This window comes from Solea solea, chromosome 2, assembly GCF_958295425.1.
Source record: "Solea solea chromosome 2, fSolSol10.1, whole genome shotgun sequence".
NCBI classification, from domain to species: domain Eukaryota; kingdom Metazoa; phylum Chordata; class Actinopteri; order Pleuronectiformes; family Soleidae; genus Solea; species Solea solea.
This window is the reverse complement of record NC_081135.1, coordinates 16,091,378-16,111,434: the sequence shown is the minus strand read 5'-3', so window position 1 is coordinate 16,111,434 and position 20,057 is coordinate 16,091,378. Positions and strand designations below refer to the sequence as shown.

At 38.5% G+C, this 20,057-nt stretch overlaps 2 protein-coding genes across 5 annotated transcripts in view; both read left to right on the top strand.

The window, feature by feature from the left end:
* LOC131446424 (radixin-like) overlaps positions 1–1,233 on the top strand; it is a 35,168-nt gene extending 33,935 nt beyond the window's left edge. For both annotated transcript variants that reach the window (XM_058617643.1, XM_058617652.1), the window contains one exon: positions 270–1,233. In XM_058617643.1, coding sequence (XP_058473626.1) covers positions 270–434 — 165 coding nt within the window. In that variant the 3' untranslated portion in view covers positions 435–1,233. The remainder of the gene's footprint in view (positions 1–269) is intronic.
* A 2,673-nt stretch (positions 1,234–3,906) lies between these two features.
* The window catches only part of cep70 (centrosomal protein 70), a 41,023-nt gene continuing 24,872 nt past the window's right edge, over positions 3,907–20,057 (top strand). For 2 of the 3 annotated variants that reach the window (XM_058652468.1, XM_058652469.1), the window contains exons 1-8: positions 3,907–5,109; positions 5,205–5,304; positions 7,778–7,901; positions 11,046–11,226; positions 13,312–13,409; positions 14,622–14,709; positions 14,823–14,975; positions 17,239–17,388. In XM_058652468.1, coding sequence (XP_058508451.1) covers positions 5,050–5,109; positions 5,205–5,304; positions 7,778–7,901; positions 11,046–11,226; positions 13,312–13,409; positions 14,622–14,709; positions 14,823–14,975; positions 17,239–17,388 — 954 coding nt within the window. In that variant the 5' untranslated portion in view covers positions 3,907–5,049. The remainder of the gene's footprint in view (positions 5,110–5,204; positions 5,305–7,777; positions 7,902–11,045; positions 11,227–13,311; positions 13,410–14,621; positions 14,710–14,822; positions 14,976–17,238; positions 17,389–20,057) is intronic. The other variant, XM_058652473.1, reaches the window with a different exon arrangement.

Below are 20,057 nucleotides of genomic sequence, written 5' to 3'. Positions count from 1 at the left end.
CATATACATATAGAACAGTAACATTGTCAATAAATTCCCAGAAAAAAAAAAACGTTTGATTTTCACAAATGTATTCAATAAATATGATGCAATTCATGAATATGAATGCAATAGCCTTTAAAACCAGGAAAGGTCAACACAGATACCTTATCACAATCTAAGACAATGTCTTTACTTATGCAGTGATAAAGATGTTCTTGTTTCTAACTCCTGATTCTCTGACCCTACTATTATGTTGCCTTTTTTCCCCCTTAATTCTTATTTTTCAGACATTAAGTTCAGAGTTGGCCCAGGCCAGAGATGAAACCAAGAAGTCACAAAATGATATGCTCCATGCCGAAAATGTGAAAGCAGGCCGAGACAAATACAAAACGCTGCGCCAGATCCGTCAGGGCAACACAAAGCAACGCATCGATGAATTTGAGTCCATGTGAGAATATGGTCCTCTCTGCCCCTCAGCAGCTACTTGGTTTTCATGGACGGAAGCTGCCATTCTTGTTATTCCGAAAGAAATGATCTTGTTCTTGTTCTCCACTCTGAAGTCTGAGTATACAGAGCTGCTTCAAACTGCAGATTTCATCTGTCATCAGTAAACACAGGGAGAAGACAAACTGTCGGTTAGGGCTGCAACTAACGATTATTTCTATGCTACTTGGTAATCTACTTAGCATTTGCAAGACCTAAAGTTAAGTTGAACAGTTGTTTTAAACATCACGTAAATAGTTTTATACTGTATAAATAAAGACATTGCAGTATTTTAACAGTTCAATTTCAGGTTGAATATTAAGAACATTCATCCATCTTCTACCGCTTTGGCACAGCTCCCCCCCACATGACCCTCATGTGGGGGGGAGCTGTGCCAATCTCAGCTGACATAGGGCAGTAGGCGGGGTACACCCTAATATCAAGAACAATGTTTTCTAATTTTGATAAAAAATACTTTTTCTTTAAGAAATGCAAACAGGGAAATGAGCCATCTGACTTGTCATATGGCAGGTTTTGATCAAACGAATGTAGCAAAGGTATTAAAGGGAAGTGTTTTTTACTTTCTCGAGGTTGAAGAACAGCATTTGCCACTGTGCTGTCACACCCGACCTTAAATGTGTTACAAAGATAAGCTAAGGTTGCACGTTACGTGAGTTTTATGTTTGCATTAGCATCAGTGTTTCATTCCCAGTCACCATAGCCTACCAGCTCACAGCAGAACCCAAGGTATTAAAAGGAAGAGAAGGACAGGTGCTTGCTGCTTGTCTGGTCTTGTCTGTCCACCTGGCAGTTTGTGTGTCTGTGTGTGTGTGTGTGTGTGTGTGTGAGACACAGTAGAAGAATGTGTACAGGTGGCTGGGGAGCTTATGAAAACATCAGTCCTCAACCTGTGACACATTTCTACCTCAGAAATATATTTTCACTGGTGACTGACAGACAGGCCTATGATCCTTATAAAAATCCTTATCAGTGAGAGATGTGAATTTAATAGCATTGGAAAAATCAGGAAGGAGAGGACTGGGACATGTGGTTTGTTTTTCAAGAAGTTTAAAAAAAAAAAGAAGTCAGAAAATAAGATGACAAATGATTTCAAATGGCCTTAAGTGTCTTCTCAGAAACTTTTTTCTCTTAAATGTCACTTTAATTTGACAGAATGATAATGAATTTGTGGAACTGAGATATTTGTGTGTTCATTAAGAGAAGAATTATTAGTTTTTCTTTACATGAATTCATGCTCGCTAGTGTAGTTTGTGCAAATGTCTCCAAAATAAAATGGAGAATTGGCCAATTTCTTTACCTTAAATATTACACATTTCCATCAAACAATATTATTTATGTTCAGATAACTGACCTTTAGCTGGGAAATGTTACTGAGTGCATGAAGTTACTGAATTAAGTCCTCCTGTTTTATTTATTCAATATGATTAAAGATATGATTTAAAAAATTCTCTTCTCATATGAAACAAGATTCTGATGCAGTGTCTGTCAATGTTGTGTTTGCCAAAGCAGGTGACATGATCCTGCACTTCCAGCTAATATTTTTTTGTGTCGCAATCAAAGCGGCTTGCGTCACTCTACTGGATAGCTTCATTCTCCCAAAGCTTACACAAATAAAGCTGTAAGGCTCAACACTCTTTGTTCACAACAAACTATTCTCCATCTCCTCCATTTATCCTCCAAATAAAGATTTTAAATTCTGAGCTTCTTTGCATACTTTCAAGTTACAGTTTGTAGTATTTAATTTTTTTTTTCAAAAATCCAAGTTTCACTCTTTAGATTAGCAGTATGGAAGTAATGATCATAGTTTTTAATGTGATTATGCATTTATTTGATTAACTAACAAATAACCTAATTTATCAACCTACACATACTGTATTCAATGATGTCAATAAATGGATGGAAATTGTACAGAGTTGGTCAGCGTCCTCTGTTGCACTGGATGAGTTTAGGCAGGCATTGGTGTGAAGACCAGAAGAAACTTGACACTCAATGTAGTTTTATTTATGAAGCTTTTTTATGAACAAAGGCAGATTTAAGATGCTGCACATAGACATTAAAAAAATACAAAGTGGAAAATTATCAAAACAGTGTAAAATAAATTCAAATAGGTTCAACGAGGTAAAAAGATTATAAAGAAGTAGAAAGATTAACTTATTGTTCATAAATCCTGATCTTTTAAAGAAGGAATGACACAAAATACTTAAAAATGTGAATTATAAATGGAAAATAATAAAAAGATACACACACATTCTCTTAATGCTTCTTCACCTGCACCATTGTTACTGAAGCTTCACCTGGAAGTGGCTGTGACACCCCCTGCTGGTTGCATTAAAACACTAAACACTTCATTGTGAGGAAATTCATCCAACTTTGACACAAACTGATGAGAAGAATATGGTGGCTGTCAGGGGCAAACACACCGAAATGACCTAAAATTCAAATATATTGCAAAGATAAAAATCTGCAACCATTAGCATAGGCTCTGCTGTACTATACATGAGCAGCCTCTTATGTACATGCAAAAATACACAAAAATAACACAATACAAATGACAAATTATTTATGCTGATTCAATGTAATTGTTATCACAATAAACACCAAATCACACACGATCACACACATCCTTAAAAACTCATTCAACTTTTGTTGATGCTATGACTGATCCCTTCGGAGATCACAAGCTGTCATTTCTGGTATTTCTGGTATTTGCACTGCTGCTGCAAGGAAAATGAGAAATGTATACATATACAGTATGTGTTAATAAAATATTTTCTTGGCAGTGTTTGAACAACTGTGCAATGTGCTCCTTTGCAAAGCCCCCAGGATCTGGGCTCACAACTATTGATTGGGTGAGAGTTTCTCAGTGTAGTTATAATTGGGTTTTATCATAATATTATAACATAAGTAAATGGTATGGTGTGACATCGATTGTATTAACTGTAGCATCATTGGGTCTATAGTGTTTAGTTTACACTATAACGTCAACATATAAACCAGTCCATCATATGACATTCTGCTATTCTCAGCTGAAATAGGTTTTACTTATTATTATTTTTGCTGCATTGAAGCAACTCTCATAATGGAGAAGGAATCACTGAAAAAGATGCTTGTGTGTGTTTTCAGTTGTTGTCCTCCTCTGTGTCACACCAACATCCTGTGGCTCACTCTTCAAACATGGGAAGCAAGGATAAGCAGGTCACATGCACTGCATAATTTATCATTTAATAGTACCACCAAGTAAAACATTATAGTGACGTAGACTTCCAATGACAGTCATAAAATGGACAGTTTCACCCATAAACTTAAGTAATACTAAGAACTGATTTATTTTTAATTAGACCTTATATAATTTGTTGCAATAATTAAATTAAACTGTAAAGGGCAACATTGTTTCATAAAATATTGATAGTTCTAAAATGAAGGATCCTCACAGAAAGATGAAACATGTGGTTCTCCTGCAGAACTCCCCAAGTGAATTTGAATTAATGGATGAATGTGAAACGGGGCTTGTACGTCACCAGTCTGTGAGGCAGTATGCTAAAGACTATTTGCTACATGTAATAAAGTCGACATAATACACCATATAGAAATCTAAAGACAACATTACCATAAAGAATTATTGCCTCATAACGGGAAATTATCCTCCGCTGTACATCTACTGCATTGTTTCTGATAAAAAGATCAATTACATTTTGTAATCACTTGTTTCATTTTACAGATACAGTGTGATAGCTGTGATAGTTGGTTCCATGTGCAGAGCCTGCGAGTAAGGACCAACTCCGAGACGCCAGGGCAAGCAACTGGAATTGCCTTCTCTGCACATAGGACTTTATATATTAAGCAGATTTGACTATAATTGTATCTATTGTGTTATGAGACCAATTTTAGTCAGACATAGTCTTAGAATGTTTCATTTTTGAAGAAATGGTGTGATTTAAAATTTAAATAACCTGATTGATGTATATTATTGAAGGCGTTCATATTGTTTTATTTGAAGACAATATTTAAGTATACTTTTATATTTTTTTTATTTATTTGTTTTAAATGTATGTGTGTGTTTCTTGTAGCATCAAAGCAACCTTAGGTAAGTTAAACATCAAAAGCCAAAAACAACAGTTGTTTGAATTCCTTGGTACTCGACAGGCACCAGCTTGCTCTCAGCAGGTCTTGGTAGCGACACTGTCTTGCACTCGTCCTGCTTGCCAGCTAAAACCATCTTAGCACTTTCTTGCCACAAATCCAGCCCAATATGAAGGTGATAAACTTCTACTTCAGCAGTATATGAATCATGGACTAGTTTTTACACAGTGAAAGTAATTCATATTATGCATGCAAGTAGTCAAGGAAGTACTAAGTTCAGTAGTGTGTGAACCTTGGACTACTCACAGTCACTACCAGCAGCTCGTCAGTGCGGTTTCATTACGATTACCGTAAATGTTAGTAGATTCGCGCACTAGAAAAAAAACGTGCGGCTGATTTGACCAAGCAAACGCGAACCACGGCTGGCTTGACCGCAGTGATCAGACGAAGTAACTGTCAGGAGAGAAGGGACAACTTCAAATAATGGATGTGGGATCGAGAAATAAGACATACGTGTACCTGTGGACCTGCAGGCAGTTCGAGGTAGTGTGAGAGTTCATATTGATCTGTTGTGTGCCGCTTAATGAGACATTTCCTCGATTATGTGTGTGTCTGTGTGTGTGTGTGCGCGCGTTCAGCAGGAGCAGGTGGAATGGGATGACGTGAATAAACTCCTCCAGCATCATGGTTTTAAGCCTGTGCACTTTGCTGATCCTGTAGAGAATAAAAAACTATCAGGTAAAGACCACTGGTTGCTAAGCTGCAACATTTGCATTTTATTTGTCAACATTTTTAAGTGATAGTTTAAGTTTTTTGAAGTTGTGGTAGTATGAGGTACTGACACATGAGTGAGTGAAATTCATAACCCTTTGTCAGCCTTTGGCGTTTTTAAATATTACTTATTATAACAGAGCTATTGCTAGTTTTAAGTCCAGTTAGGAGAGAACATATTGTACAGACTAATTTCAAGGATATTGTAAGGTTGCCAAGAGAAAGCTATTGTGTTCATTCCTTGTCAGTAAGACAGCAAATATACATGAGATATAGATAGAGGTAGATGAGCATGAAGCTGAGAGCAGATAATTCCAGGAACAGAATGTGTCTTCCTGATTCTAATGACATATGTTAGACATCATTAGACAGATTGTTATACGTGTCATCAGGAATGAATGGGAGGTAGCATCAGACAGTGCACATATGGCAAGCCGTTTTAACATTTAATAGCTAGACTGGATATGTATTACAGAAATCTAAAATTCAGTTCTTCCTAGTCAAAAAGAACATATAAGATCCACAATGACATTCTTCCTAGGACAAATGTCACTTTTGCCATTCATGTGTATTGGGCTTTCACTTCCAGATATCCACAATTACATTCTGGAGATCTAGAATGAACATTGAGGATAAATGCAATCGAATTGTTACTAGGAAAAACTCCCATTTCTGATATCTTCAATCCAATTGTTACTGTCCTAATTTTCATTTAAAAAATATTCCAGATATCAAGAATGTAATTTTGAATATCCAAAATACATTGTGACTAGTAAAAATGCAATTTCAGATATCTACAATTAGAATTATAACTAGTAAAAATGCAATTTCAGATATCTACAATTAGAATTATAACTAGTAAAAATGTAATTTCAGATATCTGTATATCTATCTATCTTATAACAAGCCGTTTTAACATTTAATAGCGAGACTGGATATTTATTACAGATATCTGTACTTGATACCTGGTCAAAAAGAACATTTCAGATATCCACAATGACATTCTTCCTAGGACAAATGACCTCACTGTGGAGGTTTGTGGAGAGAGAGAGAGAGAGAGAACATCGTTCTCTTGACAACTGTGGTAGAAATTTACTGTCTCCAAACACGAAATATAAACTGAGAAACAGTTTATATTTCGTGTTTGGAGACAGTTTGGATGAACTGAAAATGCTAATTACAGCTAATGTCCAGGCAGGCGAAGCATGGTGGTGACTTGAGCGTATGGGAAAGCCATGAATTCCAGAATGCAATTCGCTGGAACAAAGCAGCAGAGAAAACAAATATAAACCTGAAATAATTATTTTTCTGGGTCCCGGAACACAGTTTTAAAATCATTCAAGGCAAGAAATTAGTCATTTAGAATTCAAAAATGTTGTTTGTGTCTTAAGATAAGACTTATATATAGTTTGGCAGCGACGTTGTTGGAGGTGATCTGCTCACCTCTGTGGACGCTCTTGGTCTCAGTCGCCTGTAATTAACATTCTCAGTTCATCCAGTCTAGCTATTAAATGTTAAAACTAAAATTACATTTTGACTAGGAGAAATGATATTATGGATATCTAAAATGTAATTAAAGATAGGAGTGTGGTTCGATTAAATGTTAAAATGGCTTCCCATATGCACATGCCTGTCTTGAAGTTGCCTCTGTTCACCTTAGCCAAATATTCAAATTAATTTCCTTCAACTGAACTCATCACAAACTCCAGGTTTTCTTCACTGTTCTCCAAAACCTTGGTAGCGAAATTCCCAAACAACACACAGTCAGTACTGTGTAAGATGGTCCCCCTCAATGCCTGCTAAAGTCCACAAAATCTCATGAATATGTTTGTTGCTTTCTCTTGCTGTTAGACCACCTTTCTGTCTGAAAATTGAAGTGTGCAAAGTGCTTAGTCTCCCACACCATTGTCCATAGAGACAATTAGCATTTTTACACTAGCTTGCAGTCTGTTGACATAAGCTGTTGGTCCACTGCTGCCTTTGGTTTGTGTTAGTGACTTTATCGATAAGGATTTCAAACACAGAGGTTACAAAATGACACATTTGATCAACTACTTCTGTGTGCTGTGATGTAAAATCCCTGATTTTCTCTATGGACTTGGGCCAACTTCAGTTTCTAGTCAGAAAAGACTGTCTGTGGGAAGAAAAAACAGAGAACATATTCATAAGATACTGTCAACTTTAAGTGGTATATATTTTGTTATTTGAATAAAAACAGTTTATCTTGGTTTCCTGCTATGTATTCAGTGAGTGTGGGTCTCAGGCTGCTTCTCAGTGCAATGACATGTGTTAATACCACAAACAACCACACTTCAGAAAACCCTAAACTATCAGAGTAAAATTCTACTTTGAAAGAAATTAAACAATTGTACACCTGGCATTGCGTATACAGGTACCTTGCTTTTTTGCCTCTGTCAAAAACATCCTCATGTGTCTATAGATTTGGTTCTGCTGGACAAGAAGTCAGCTGGTGAGATCAGGGCCACTCTAAGGACAATGCTCATCGACTCTGAGAGAACGAAGGCTCTCATCCAGGAGCTTGTCAAGTCCAACAACCAACACAAGTGAGGCAATAATCAATAATGCAGACAGTTATGTCTTTTAAATGTGGATTTTGTTGTTATATGGAGCAAAGAAACCTGAAAATATTTCAAGCATGTTTTTCAAACAATTGATTATAAAATCAATTGACAATTAATTAAGTAATCACTTAATAATCGAATAATCGTTGCAGCCCGTACTCATAATACACACACGCACACACACACACACACACACATTATTTTCATTTGAATAACATATCTAAAATGATTATTGTGTGATATTTGTGCAGATCTGTGAGGGAAAAAAGATGTTTTCTGCAGTCTGTAGAATATGATGTGTGAGGACAATATTTAACCTAAAATGGTAATTTGACAAATATTTTGGATTTAAGAAATATTGTGCCTCCTTGCAATTTAAATTTGGCAGTAGGTTGTATTGCTATTTTGATAAAATGTCGATGAATTGTTCAGCTCTAGTACAAGGGAGATCCATCAAGTATGTGGGGGCTTTGTATCTGCATATCTGTTCAATAATGTACAAGCAGTGTTGTTATGACCATCTGTTGTCTTGTCATTCAATCTTATCTGCATCAGATGTTTGTTCGAGACATCCATCTTATGGTTTCGTGTACTCATTGAAGTGGAAACATGAGCCTGATCATTACACACCAGTGTTGGACTTGTTCAGTTAAATAACATTTTATTTATATAGCCCAATATCCCTCCATCCATATTCTACGCTTTATCCTCCACATGGGTGTCGGGGGGTGTGAGAGGCAGGGCAGAACAACTCACACAGTGGTTTATACAGATAAATAAATAAAAATGATCAGTTTCTCAATAGTATTTCAATTTGGGGGATGGCGTGAAAACATTTCTGTCCTCTGGGGGGGCATGACAGAAAATAATAGAGAACCACTGGCCTAGCCCAACATCACAAACACAATTTGCTTCGAAAGGCTTTACAGTCTGTAAAGTAAGTGGTACCATCTGTCCTTAGACCCTCACATTGAGTGAGGAAAAACTCCACAAAAACACTTGATTCACCAGATTGCAAATAAAATAAAATAAAAACATTTACAAAGGGAGGAATGAGAAGATGGTAGAAGGTAAATTAATAACATTAATGACAATTATTATTGTCCAGGGTGTGACTTGCCCCAACACCATCTGGGGCTGGTTCCAGCTCCTCATGTGACCCTCAGAACAGGGCAAGCCATTGATGAAGGATGGAAAAGGATAATATTAAAGTTAACAGTAATGAGTAGCTATATAAATATAGTTATTCTATAGTATAGCTGTGGTATTGAAGCTCTGGAATCAAGTATACCTGTGAAATAAGAACAAAGAGCGAGAGGAAGAGAACAAACTAGGGGGAGGGAGTGAAAACAAAGTTAGTATCATGATAAAATGAGTGCTGAGAAGAGGAAGTAGAGAGAGACAGACAGATAAACAGCGAGGAGGTGAGAGAGTGCCCCCTGCATAATGGCTGTTCCCCCAGCAGTCTAGGCCTATGATAGCTTCGATATCGACAATACAGAGTTCACTTGAACCAACACTAACTATAAAATGTATTAAAAGAGGAATTTTTTTATTTATTTTTTTGCCATATTTTATTCGAGAAAATGCAACAGGACAGTGTGTAACACAAGGTTAAGAAACATAAGGCATTCTCAATTTTTTCAATTTTTCTATCCTGGCTTGGGACCTCGTGGACCCTCTGCCAACCTTCCCCCGAACCCCTACAAAAAAGGACAGACTAGTTGTTGGTATAGACAGCAGAAAAATAAAAATACAATAAATAAAGAAATAAATGCAAAAATAAAGATACAATTAAATGAATAGATAAATAAATGACAGGAAGTAACTTAACAAGTATAAGAAAAAATACATTCACAAAAAATAAACATAAAGTAAGTGTACAGCATAGCAGGTAGAATAGTCTCAAAAAATAAATAAATAAATAGAAATAAATAAAGAAATAAATTAAAAAGAAGATGAATGGACAAATGTATATATAGTTACTATAGAGGCCAGGGCTGCTAATACACCACCTTTTGTGGCATCCATCACCATACATGTGCATAGGATGAAGGTGGACGGCACACAGGTAGCAACACACAAAGTGGTCGGCAAGGCAGTAGAAAGGATCAGAGCATAGCACTACTGGGAAAGATCCCCTGCAGGAATCAGATCTAAATAACCAATTAACGGTTGCCAATGAGAATAAAACTTATCAGATAACCCTCTCGGAAATTTTTTTATTTTTTCCGGTTCTAGGAAGGAAGTTATATCCCCTATCCAGGATTTAAAAGATGGGGGCAGGGGTGATTTCCACTGTAACAAAATTCTCCTGCGTGCAATTAGTGAGGTGAAAGCAATTACATTAATCTGAATTTTTGTCATAGTGTTGCTACCCTCCGGTCTCCCAAAGATAGCTATGTGGGGGGATGGTGGAATCGTCTTAAAAACGACATATTATACCCTATTTCTCCAAGTTAAAATAGTTCCCTGGTGTCCTAATGAACATGTCTGTGACATACTTTTGTCAAAATACCATAAGGATGAAGCACCATAGCAGTTCAATAACCCTGCCAAAACCGCCCCTTTCAGCAAGAGTGCCGTCACAGGAAGAGACCTCCGACACAAGGATCAAGCCGAACACTGCCAAACTGTAAATCAGTTAAAAAAGACTTAGGGACAGCACCGCTGATTAAACTGCCACTGTATGTGACTGTATCAGACTGAGTCTGTGCTCCGGTCATGGAGGACGTACTGAACAAATATTTTTAATTAGGACGTGTCAGAATGGTCAGTTATGAGCTCTATTTGACCTTTTCTTAAAAATGTGTATGTTTGTACGTCGGTGAAATACGGTCGCTGACTAAATACTGACTTTATCCGGCACATTAGCTTCATATATAAAATCCTCTGAGGCTGGAAGTTTGTGTAAAACACTGTGCTCCACTGTGCAGCCACCAACAGCACACTTGTCCCTCTGCGTATGTCGCCTTTAAGGATATTTTCCTAATTGCTGTTAACTTGCTGCTATAACAACTGGACTTTACATATCCAGGCTAAGCCCACCGTGTTCAGGACACAACAGGTGATGAATGTATGTTATAAAATAAATGTTAATTTGAAGAGTTTTCTGTGTGTTGTCAGAGAGGAGGTTCAGGAGCACATGAGACGAGCGGTTCACCAGTCACAGCGGGTCACAGACCTGGAGGGGTTGATGGATGAGGTAAAGGCCAGAGTCCAGGACATGGAGAACCGCTACCTCAGCATAACTATCCAGCATCACAGCCACACACAGCAACTTCTGCAGGAAAAACAAGAAGCACAAGTATGTGAGGTGTCTTCACATTAATCAGGGTTCAAATGGGTCCTTGAAATCCTTGAAAGTTCTAGAATTTTGTGCAACAAAGAGGTTCTAAGTGATATTTAGGTAAATGTCTCCAGTTGTTGATGTGCAGAGACAGCACACAACTTGACGTTCAAGTCTGACATCACTTGATCCACTCTGTAGGGACCCTTGTACAAGTGGGCCAACTTGGCAGTGAACCCAGCCGACACATCCAAGTGAGGGCGAGTCCTCAACCGTCCCCAGACGGTGGGAGTGTTGACAAAATATGATTGTGGTCTTGGTTGTCCGATTCACCCTCTCAGTTTGGTTGGACTGCAGGTGGTAGGCTGTGGTCATAGGCGCCAATTTATATTTTTGCCCGTGGGTGACCAAATTATATAAATACCATCATATAAAGATCATATAATTATGACTATATAGGGGTGGCATGCTCACTGCTTCTGAACATCTTATTTTTACAAAGAATGTCTTTGTTTTCTAATTCATGCTATATAGCCTATTTTGATGGACTCGAACACCAAGAGGGTGCTGTTCTATTCTGGCGGGTCAGAGGGAGAGAGAAGGTCCTGGGTCGGAAAGGAGTCGCCTTCCGTCCTCACTTCACGTCGTTTACGTCAATAGAGGGAAAATTGAATTTATCTACAAGATTAAACTGAGTGACACGATCTCTGTCTATCGATCGCGCTGCACCTGTACACACACACACAAACAGCGCTGTCCACGGTTCTGTGACACTGAACCGGCTATACAAGCACTGATGCGCATATCATGCCCACACAACGATGGGACTTACACATTTTTATTCACCTTACACACAGAGCTGTAATACTTTTCATTGGAAAATGTGATTCAGATAGGTGCAGTTCATTTTAAAGATGCAGTTTTATTTATTTATTTATTTAGTTTGTTTTTTGTTTTTTAGCTTTTTTTGATGGCTATCCCCCGGTTGGTGCTCAAGTTTTTCAGTGGGTGCTCGAGCACCGGAGCACCCACGGGATCGGCGCCTATGGCTGTGGTTAATCTATGGGTGAACCCAATGGCGCCACCACTGATTCGAACATGTCACTGACAAACTGGACACAGAGATATTTCGTGGGATGAGGATTTCTTATCCCTGAAGTAGACCACGCCAGGCCGATTCTGAGGTTCAGTGACCTCACAGCAGGATGACAGGGGATAAGGGGACTTTCTCACTTGACTTTGCAGGGTCATGGAAAGTCTTTGACTGCGCTGACCTTGTTCCCATCTGGGCTCAGGCCTTCCCGAGTGACAATATAGCCCAAATAGCAAATCTAGGGCTTGCAAAAATGGCATTTTGAGAATTTTAGGGACAACCCTGTGTCAGCCAACCGTCCAAACACTTTGCTACGGTCTGACAGGTGTGGGAATGTGGGTAAAGCGGTGACAATCTGGCAATTTTTTTTAAAAATAATAAAAATAGTAATAATTATTTATTTATTAAATATGTTTGAAAAATGAAACTAAAAAAAACCCAAAATCCACTAAGCAATGTCAATCACTGAAGGTAAATAACACAAAGTGATCTAAGTCAATGAACACCAAAAGCATAATGAAAATGTAGTAATTTGAAGTAATAATAAGTAATTTCACTAACTACAGCTTAAATTCACACAAGCTATACACAACATAAACACCAATGTATGTGTGTGTGTGTGTGTGTGTGTGTGTGTCTGTGTGTCTGTGTGTTTGTGTGTGGAACCAAAATTAACACAAGGCCCCAGATCTCAGGCCAAAACACGCAGCAGCAAGGCTGTAGGCGTGCATGCAAGATGGCGCCTGTGAGGGAGATCTCATTCATTCAGAGAGAGAGCACAGCGCGTTCTATAAATGAAACAAATGGCTGAACAGCTGTCCTAGCATCTGGAGTCACATCAACCTGTACCTGTGTACCTTAGGTCTCACTATGTAACTCAATACGGAAAGTACCTTTAGTTGATTGTTTAATTAGCCTTGTATAAACAATGTTATACTTGTTCTTGTTCTTGTGGTTGTCTCCATCATATATGTATATATATATATATATATAATATATATCATTTCTAGAAACGGTCTGAGGATTTGGAGCAGGAGCTGTCAAGGCAGAGAGAGAAAATGCCACAGCTTCAGAGGAAACTTCATCTCATCTTGAAAGAAGAGCATGGGTTAGTTCAAAAGTGTGAGACTTTCCTGCACATCAGCAAGAGAGTCAGCAAACACAACTATACAGCAGACCAGCAGTAGGAACATGATGATAAAATTTGAAACAGCTTTCGTTCACCCTGTAATGCAGGATATTTGTTTGTATACATTGCAAATGTACACAAAGTCTTGATGGGAATGGCAGTTCTTTTGACTGTACTGAATCCCTAGAATCCGTTAATTAAAATGATTTGTTCAAAAAAATTGTTCACCAAATCGTTCAGTGCTTAGCAGGAACCCAGTGACCTGCCAAATCCGTCATTCCGTTTATACAGAGGTTAATTAGACACTCTAAATTGACCGTAGGTGAAACGTGAGAGTGGTTGTTTGTGTCTGTGTGTTGGCCCTGTGATGGACTGCCGATCTGTCCAGGGTGTGATCATAGCTTTCTTTCCTGAGTTCCTCTTAGCACATAAATAGGCACAGATGCACTCCCTCCATCTGTCACATGTTTTGTTGCTTTTATTATCTATTCATTTTGACTCTTTTTAAAAGGTGTCTTAGGAGCTTAAGAAGTTGTTGCTCGAGTAGTAAAAGTGGTGTGGTTTTGTAAGAAAAGTAGTGTCTGCCTGTGATGTATGGAGTTATTTTCTTTCCTATCCTACCCTTTCAGATTTTGTGATGCTTTCCCCCAAAGTTACATTATCATTGGTCATTGGTCATTGGTCATTGTATTCTTGCAGACTTGAAGCACACACACAGAAGCAGTCTAGGAATAGGAGTGCTGCAGCTGGAGCGTACAAATTCTGTGTGAGCAGCAACATATTTGAGTTCAAGCTAATTTGAGCAGGAGCAGAGGGTTTGAGGGAACGCGTCACAAAATCTGAACATGAAATTAATCAATTCTGCTCTCAAGCTGAAATACCACGCTCTTGAAATATTGATAGAAAATAGACTTCATATGCATGCCCCCTGCTGGCCCCTGCACAAAGAGGAACCAACAATACTGGGATGTTTTCTAGAAGTAATATGATGGCTAGCAGACTCTAGTTATTAAAAGGTGATAAAAAGAATAGGAAAGGAAATATTACAATTAAATTACTTTTCTTCCAAGTTAACAGCTGGATTTGTTTGAATGTCTTTTGTGAGATACATTTTCTGTGCCTGTTTCTTCTCCTCACTCTTCATAAGAGACTCCACTAGTACAGTACCAACAGTATCACCCAACTTTGCAGATTGGTTAAAGAAGACAAGAACACCACTGGTATTAGAGAGTCCACTTGGAAAGCCAGCGAATCCAGTTTATGTGCCCACTATTGCCAAGTAAACATATTATTTTCATCATTATTCATATGATTTTTCTGTGTGGACACTTTGTCTTTGTTTATGTGTGTATAAAGTTAATGGGGATTCAGTACTTGTTGTCTGTATTCCAGCTGTTGACTGAGATCAGCGCTGTTGTGACCAATCTCAGCGCCCCATTACAACTTCACAGACAGAAACCCGCCTCTGTTGATTTGGAGCTGGCTGAGTTTCATAATCTGCTCCCAACACTTGAATTCTGGGCCCAGCAGCTCCACCTCATGAAGGTAAATATATGTGACCAGCCACGAGAAAACCAGCAACAAGTCAAACAAAGAAGTTTGTTTTTTACAGAAAATGCAAGTTGAAATTTCAAAGAAGGCACTAAATGTTTCACATCACAGTATTGGGGGTCTTAAAACCATTAACTTTGGGTTTTTTGATCGCTGTGAATGGATTCCTAGTTAGGGTGTGGTGATACCACATTCCAGCGCTTTTGTTGTTTTTTCGGCTAATCAGCTGTGCCACAGAGGAAACACATGGATACTTAATATGCAGCCGCTGAAGATAGACAAGGAAAAACACATTGCAGAAGAACCAAATTGTGGCTGTTACAGTACAAATCTTTGGCTGTACTTATTAACAAAGACAGTGACTTCTGGTCATGCTGACGCCGATCTCACTTTTGCTATGCTACGGAAGAAGAGGCGGCTATGTGTTCTGCAAACTTTCTCCAGAGCTTATGCACAACAAACGGATGGATTCTTTAGCCACTAAAAGAGGACATGAGAATAATTGGACACTTTTAGGCGACATGAAACGTGAAAAGAAAGCACCCCAAACCTCTTATTAACCTCCTATCTTCTTATGGGGTGAGTTTTCACTCACGTTTGAATCTACTTTATGTTAGTGTTCATTCGAAGTCACATACATATGGAATTAGATTTGTGTCAATATTTTCAAACAACACTTTGATTATTGTAACTATTGTATTTTATCGTTTGAAAATACACTTGCACTTTGTGCTCCCTTACTTGTACTTTGTGCTCCCTCACTTTTTCTCTTGTTCTTTGCGCCGTGGTTTTTTGTTTTCGGGCAGGAAGCTACCTGCTGATTGGCTACTGAGTTTTGGAGTGACAGCTCAATAGACTGGAAGTCATCACAGGTTTGGAGTTGTTGTCCTTCTGGAACTCGTTCCCCAAGTTTTCCCCATCAACATCTGAACATTAATTCAATTCAATTTTATTTGTATAGCGCCAAATCATAACATAGAGTATCTCAAGGCACTGTACATAGACAACATCGAGGAGAGCAGAGAACCCCGACAGTTCACACAATGAGCAAACATTAGATACTTACATATACTTAGATAGCTTCCTAAGGCCCGCCCAAAAACAAAAAACCACGGCACAAAGAACAAGTGAGGGAGCACAAAGAACAAATCTAAGAAACTTCTGTTTGATCAGCGTCCTCATCTGTTCGATCAGATTATATTAATTCATATTCGTATTATAAGCTGTAACGAGAGCATATGAGCATCTGCTATTAATATGAATAACAAACCAACCTGATATGCTTGAATAATGTGTGAATAAAACAGCTTTGTATATGAAGTATTGACTTTGATGCTAATGATTTAGCAACTATCTGTGGTTTAGCATATCATCAGCCAGGAGCTCATTCAGCAACAGACTGATCACTCTACACCACAGAGAGACTTAAATGGATTTGATTTGATTTGATATTAGAAATATGTATCTATCCTTCTAACTCTTAAGTATATTACCTTTCTTGTTTTTCATTTTTATGAAATGTATATTCATATTTAATTTTATTTTTCTCTGGGAACGTCCTGGGACCTCTTCATAGAACCCTCAGGGTCCCTAGACCTGCGATTGATAACCATTGTTCAAACTACTACAATAGTTTCTGTCCTGTGGGCTAAAAGATATCAGATGACACTGACAGCTGGGCCAGGAGTGGGTTGGGGCTACATAATGTGTTGATAATCTCACTTGGCTCCCAAAAGGTGTAAATCTTTGAGGCAAAAATTTTCCCAAACCAGTTTGAGTGCCTACATTTAAATGGCGTCAACATGTTTTTCAAATATTTTCAGATTTACATGTTAGACATTGTTGGAAAGCTTATAAATCCCACTTTCACTCAAAATGGCCCTTGGGAGGCTTGTTCCTGGTTTTTTCATGGCTGGGCATATATATAATATATAAAAATATACCAATGACAAGCTGATGTGAAATACTTTTCAGGTTTTCAGGTGTAAATCAGTGTATATGGGTATATATCTAGTAATGTTACTTGTTGATCCAGGTGCAAATCTTCACAGTTTAGTATTGAAATTATACATGTGATAAAAAGCATTGTATCGACTGCCTACTACTGCATTCAAATTTTGCAATTGCATTGGCTTTCTTAGTTTTTCTCTTAGGCTTTCTCTGTCCATTGTGCTTGAAGTGAGGTGTGAGTGAGTGAGCGGCTTGTTTCACAGATTGTACTACCAGTTCAATGTGATATGTGTATTCATGTGTTTAGGAGCTGTACCAAGGTTTAACTAACCTGATCACCAGACTGCTACCCCAGCTGCTCCCTGATGGTGGCCATGATTCTGCAGAAGCTGTGAAGGTGGAGGACATGATATTGCTGGTGGATACCCTGCTGGAAAGCACCTCTCTTAAAGATAAGGTAAAAGAAAAAATGCACTAGACTATAGTTCGGTTTTCTGAGTGTCATGTAAAAATCTTAGTACGAGTGAAATTGAACTATTCTTAGTTGGACTAACATACATAATTAGATTCAAAGTCCAATTACTCTTGCATGTATACGCTTAAACGGATTGGTGTCTGACGTTTGGTTCTGTGCATGGACCAAAATTTCCTCCCCATTCTTTGACCCGGTAGAAGAAGGAGACGATGTATAAACTGCAGTACTATTTCCGGAAAGGAACAAACAACATAATGGCATCGGCTAGAGCGAAAGCTGTGGAAAAGACCACTCACGATTAACATCTACAGCCGGTATGAAACATACAGAACCACAGCACAATCCATCTCACGTCTATAATACTGTTTGTCTACGCCGTAAAAGGTAAACAGGAAACTGATTCAATAGCACTAGCTTATAGAGAGATACAGCTGCACCTAAACTAAGCTGTGCATATAAACATAGTTAAATGGAATGGTGTGATATTCAATTCAATTCAATTTTATTTGTATAGTGCCAAATCATAACATACATTATCTCAAGGCACTGTGACGCCCTAAAAGTTCGGCGGCACATGGTGGACTGGATCACGGACAAGGACAGGGCTTTTGTGGACACTAAAGCAGCATTGGCTACGGCTACCATGCTGGCACACCCTTCACCCATTGCCCATAGCTATCACTACTGACGCCTCTGATTACACTGTTGGTGCAGTATACGAACAGTGGGTCAACAGTGCCTGGCAACCTTGGCTTTCTTCAGCCGGCAGTTACGCGTCATTGAGTGGAATTACAGCAAGTTTGATCGAGAACTACTTGGTCTTTATCTTGCCATCAGGCATTTCCATTTTCTGCTGGAGGGCTGTCAATTCACTGCTTTTGTGGACCACAAGCCACTGACTTTTGCCATGACCAAAATGGCCGAGCTGTGGTTGTGCCGTCAGCGACGTCAGTTGTCTTACATCTCTGAATTCAGAACAGACTCGCAGCATGTGGCTGGTAAAAACAACAATTTTTGGGACTGCCTGTCCAGTGGTCCATTTTGGCTTGGATTACGCCAACTACATACAACGTCTAAAGACTGGCTCTGCAGGGTTGCAACTGGAGGATGTGGCTTTTGATAACTGCACAGGAGTTTCATACTCCTGTGTGACATTTCCCTGGGTATCTCTCGGGCAATTGTCCCTGCTGCCTGGAGGCAGAAGGTTTTTGATGCTGTCCACGGCCTCTCCCATCCTGGTACAAAGGCCTCACAGAGGCTGATGGCTGACAAGTTTGTGTGGCATGGCCTGAAAAAGGACATCAGGGATTGGGCTAATACCTGCAGTGTTTCCTCTAGGAATTTTTTCAGCAGCAGGGGCAGGCACTCCAGGGAGCCGTGGCGGCGTAAACAAATGACACTTGACTGCAGATTTTACTTTTACAACCTATTTATTGAATGGCTTAAAATGTTTTTTAAAAATAAATAAATAAAACAATAAATTAATTAAATAAAAATAAAAACAATAATTAATAATTTGTCATTATTTATCATTGCTCTTACAGTAGAAATTCACTGAAGTTATCAGTTATTTTTATTTTTAATTTATTTAACATAAATACACTCCTGACCAGTTGAAAAATTGCAATAATTTACATTTTGCACTGTTGGATCCTTAAGAGGGTGTCTTAAGATCCAACAGTGCAACTGCAGATCCACTGCAGTTGGATCTTAAGAAGGTTCTAAGTAGTGCTTCAAAATGCAAAAAGACGAAATGGGAGTGAGACAAAAAAAAAATTGAGTAAGCAATTTATTGCAAACAACCATTAAACTGAAATAGGCTGTTCATCAGCTGATCATATGTTTAAGACCACAGCCTTTAAAAGCTTAAATCTTCGCAAAAATGTGGATTCAGTGCCATTTTCTGTCATCACTCTCAAATTGTTTTGGGTCTACCACTTGACTTTTTTGTACCATAACCCTCAGGATCTTTTAAGAAGTTTAAAATTACTGTGTTACTGCGTCCAACCTCAGCAGCAATGGCACGCTGCGAGAGGCCTTGCTGATGCAGCTCAACAATCGGACCATGTTCAAAGAGAGAAAGCTTTTTTGCCTTTGCCATCAGGAGGTCATGACAGTGTGGATACCTGACCGAAAATGGCACTGAATCTACATTTTTGTGAAGATTTAGGCTTTTAAAGGCTGTGGTCTTAATCTTTTGATCAGCTGATGAACAGCTTACTTCAGTTTAATGGTTGTTTGCAATAAATTGCTTACACAATTTTTTTATTTGTCTCACTCCCATTTCTTCTTTTTGCATTTTGAAGCACTACTTAGAACCTTGTTAAGATCCAACAGTGCAAAATGTAAATCTCAACTGGTCTTAAAATTTTGATCAGGAGTGTATTGACATGTATGTCAAAAAATAAGAAAGGAAAAACATTCACCATTATCAGTGTGGTAGATCCATGAGTGGAACCAGCTATTTTTTCAACCTGATAGCCTGTGCTGCCCTTTAGGTTTTTATCCTCTACTCTCATTTCTCTCTCCTTCACCATCACTTTGCTTTCCTGCTCCTTCACTTTGCTCCCCCCCTGCTGTATTATGCTCTCCATCACTTTGTTCCACTGCTCCTCCCTGTCCAATGTTACTTGTCTTATACGATTACATAA